The sequence below is a fragment of the Austrofundulus limnaeus genome, unplaced genomic scaffold (genome assembly GCF_001266775.1).
Source record: "Austrofundulus limnaeus strain Quisiro unplaced genomic scaffold, Austrofundulus_limnaeus-1.0 Scaffold83, whole genome shotgun sequence".
Classification (NCBI taxonomy): Eukaryota; Metazoa; Chordata; class Actinopteri; order Cyprinodontiformes; family Rivulidae; genus Austrofundulus; species Austrofundulus limnaeus.
The window spans coordinates 617649-619727 of NW_013952485.1; the positions used below are offsets into that span (position 1 = coordinate 617649).

General features: G+C 41.2%; 1 protein-coding gene across 1 annotated transcript in view; it reads right to left on the reverse strand.

The window, feature by feature from the left end:
- LOC106519812 (collagen type IV alpha-3-binding protein) overlaps positions 1–2079 on the reverse strand; it is a gene marked incomplete at its 5' end in the record, with an annotated part of 44409 nt that overhangs the window by 18094 nt on the left and 24236 nt on the right. Inside the window, 2 exon segments of the mRNA XM_014011625.1 lie at positions 1260–1346; positions 1436–1528. Coding sequence (XP_013867079.1) covers positions 1260–1346; positions 1436–1528 — 180 coding nt within the window.

A 2079-nucleotide genomic window follows, 5' to 3' on the forward strand; every position in this document is an offset into this window, starting at 1 on the left:
TTATTACATCCACATGATTAACAATTATTACATCCACATGGACGCAGTTAAATAAAGGACGCGCAAAAATACATTTAACAGGAACAGATTCAGCCTTACTGGAGGATATAATAAATAGTGTAACACGCAGAGCTTTTATTTATAAACAGATAGAATTTTCTGATGACGAGTGGCTCATCAGTCGTTTGGAGAAAAAATCATTTTTAGTTTGGCACTGCTGCGCTCTGGGAGCACGACGCAGCGAGCCACGTGCACCACGTGTGCACGTGCAGCAGCAGTGATTGAACTGAGGTTCCACAGGAGCTTTCCAGAGGGAGCTGGCAGACCCATCAGGACTGTGTCAGTCCAGTCTACCCAAAGCTGAGTCATGACCAATGGAATCATCTCATCCATATGATTCTAAAGGCTGAGTTATTGTCGCGCTCTGGAGCGAGCACCCTCACTGGCAGTGGAGGTGTTTCATACTTGGTGTTTACGTTGTAGATTTATCCAAAATGACATGTGGAAGTACACTTTACAACTTGTGAAAATGCTGTAAGTAGGAGAGCAAAAGCTGGACAAACAGACAGACTGCACACAAAGGCTGCGGTGCGCAGCGTTTGTGGAGACTCTCCAACATCACGTCACGTCACGTGAACTCCACTGAGACGCAGAGACTCGTTTCTTCATATCAGCTATGAAATAAACTAAGATCTATGTTCTACCAAACATTTATGTTCCTCTGTGTTTACAGTAATTATGGTAATAAACTCGTGTGCAAAGTTAATATTTTCAGACTCAGAATGGATGGATGCCGATTGTGCAACACACACACACACACCGACACACAATCACTCGTTCTTTGCGTGATAAACATATTTTATTCCTATTTTTACTTAGGATTTTTTTTCACACTCACATTATATTTAATTCATTATTTTTCTGACATTAGAAATCATTTCTGATCACGCAGGGATCACTCAAACATGTCCTTCACACATGCAGGAAGTAATTAGCATCTGTTTAACATATGTTAATGAAGGCGTGTCAGGGGAGGAGTCTTACCTGTGTTCAGTTCCACATTAATTGTGATGTACAAAAGAAAGGTGTGTGGATTCAGGCGTACGCACGATTTGATACATCTGGATTTTTTTGTGCGTATGCAGTTTTCTGGATTTGACCATACGTCAGGTTTCAGGAAGAAATCCACACAAGTCTTTGTACATGAGGCCCCTGGTGTCTCTGATGTTTACAGCCTTCATTAGTTTAATATTATTTACCTGTTCCTCCATTTGATCATGTCTATCAAGAGCAGCTTCCACTGCATCAAAGAACTCGTCCTCATTCATCAAGCTGTTTGGACCTTCCTGCAAACAACAAACAAACAGTTACATTAATTAAACAACACATTGTGTGTTTGGACCAGTTGTAAAGAAGGAACATAAAATGAGTCTACCTCATAATCAGGACCCCCAAACTGAGACTTCTTCTTCAGATCATTGAGGGTTGATTTATAGCTCTCCTCTATCCTCCGTCTCTTTTCCATCTCCTAACAAACACACAAATCACACATGAGTCCTAACAAACACACAAATCACACATGAGTCCTAACAAACACACAAATCACACATGAGTCCTAACAAACACACAAATCACACACGAGTCCTAACAAACACACAAATCACACACGAGTCCTAACAAACACACAAATCACACACGAGTCCTAACAAACACACAAATCACACGAGTCCTAACAAACACACAAATCACACGAGTCCTAACACACAAATCACACGAGTCCTAACACACAAATCACATAGTCCTAACACACAAATCACACACGAGTCCTCACAAACACACAAATCGCACACGAGTCCTCACAAACACACAAATCACACACACGAGTCCTTACAAACACACAAATCACACACGAGTCCTAATAAACACACAAATCACACACGAGTCCTAATAAACACACAAATCGCACACGAGTCCTAATAAACACACAAATCGCACACGAGTCCTAACAAACACACAAATCGCACACGAGTCCTAACAAACACACAAATCGCACACGAGTCCTAACAAACACACAAATCG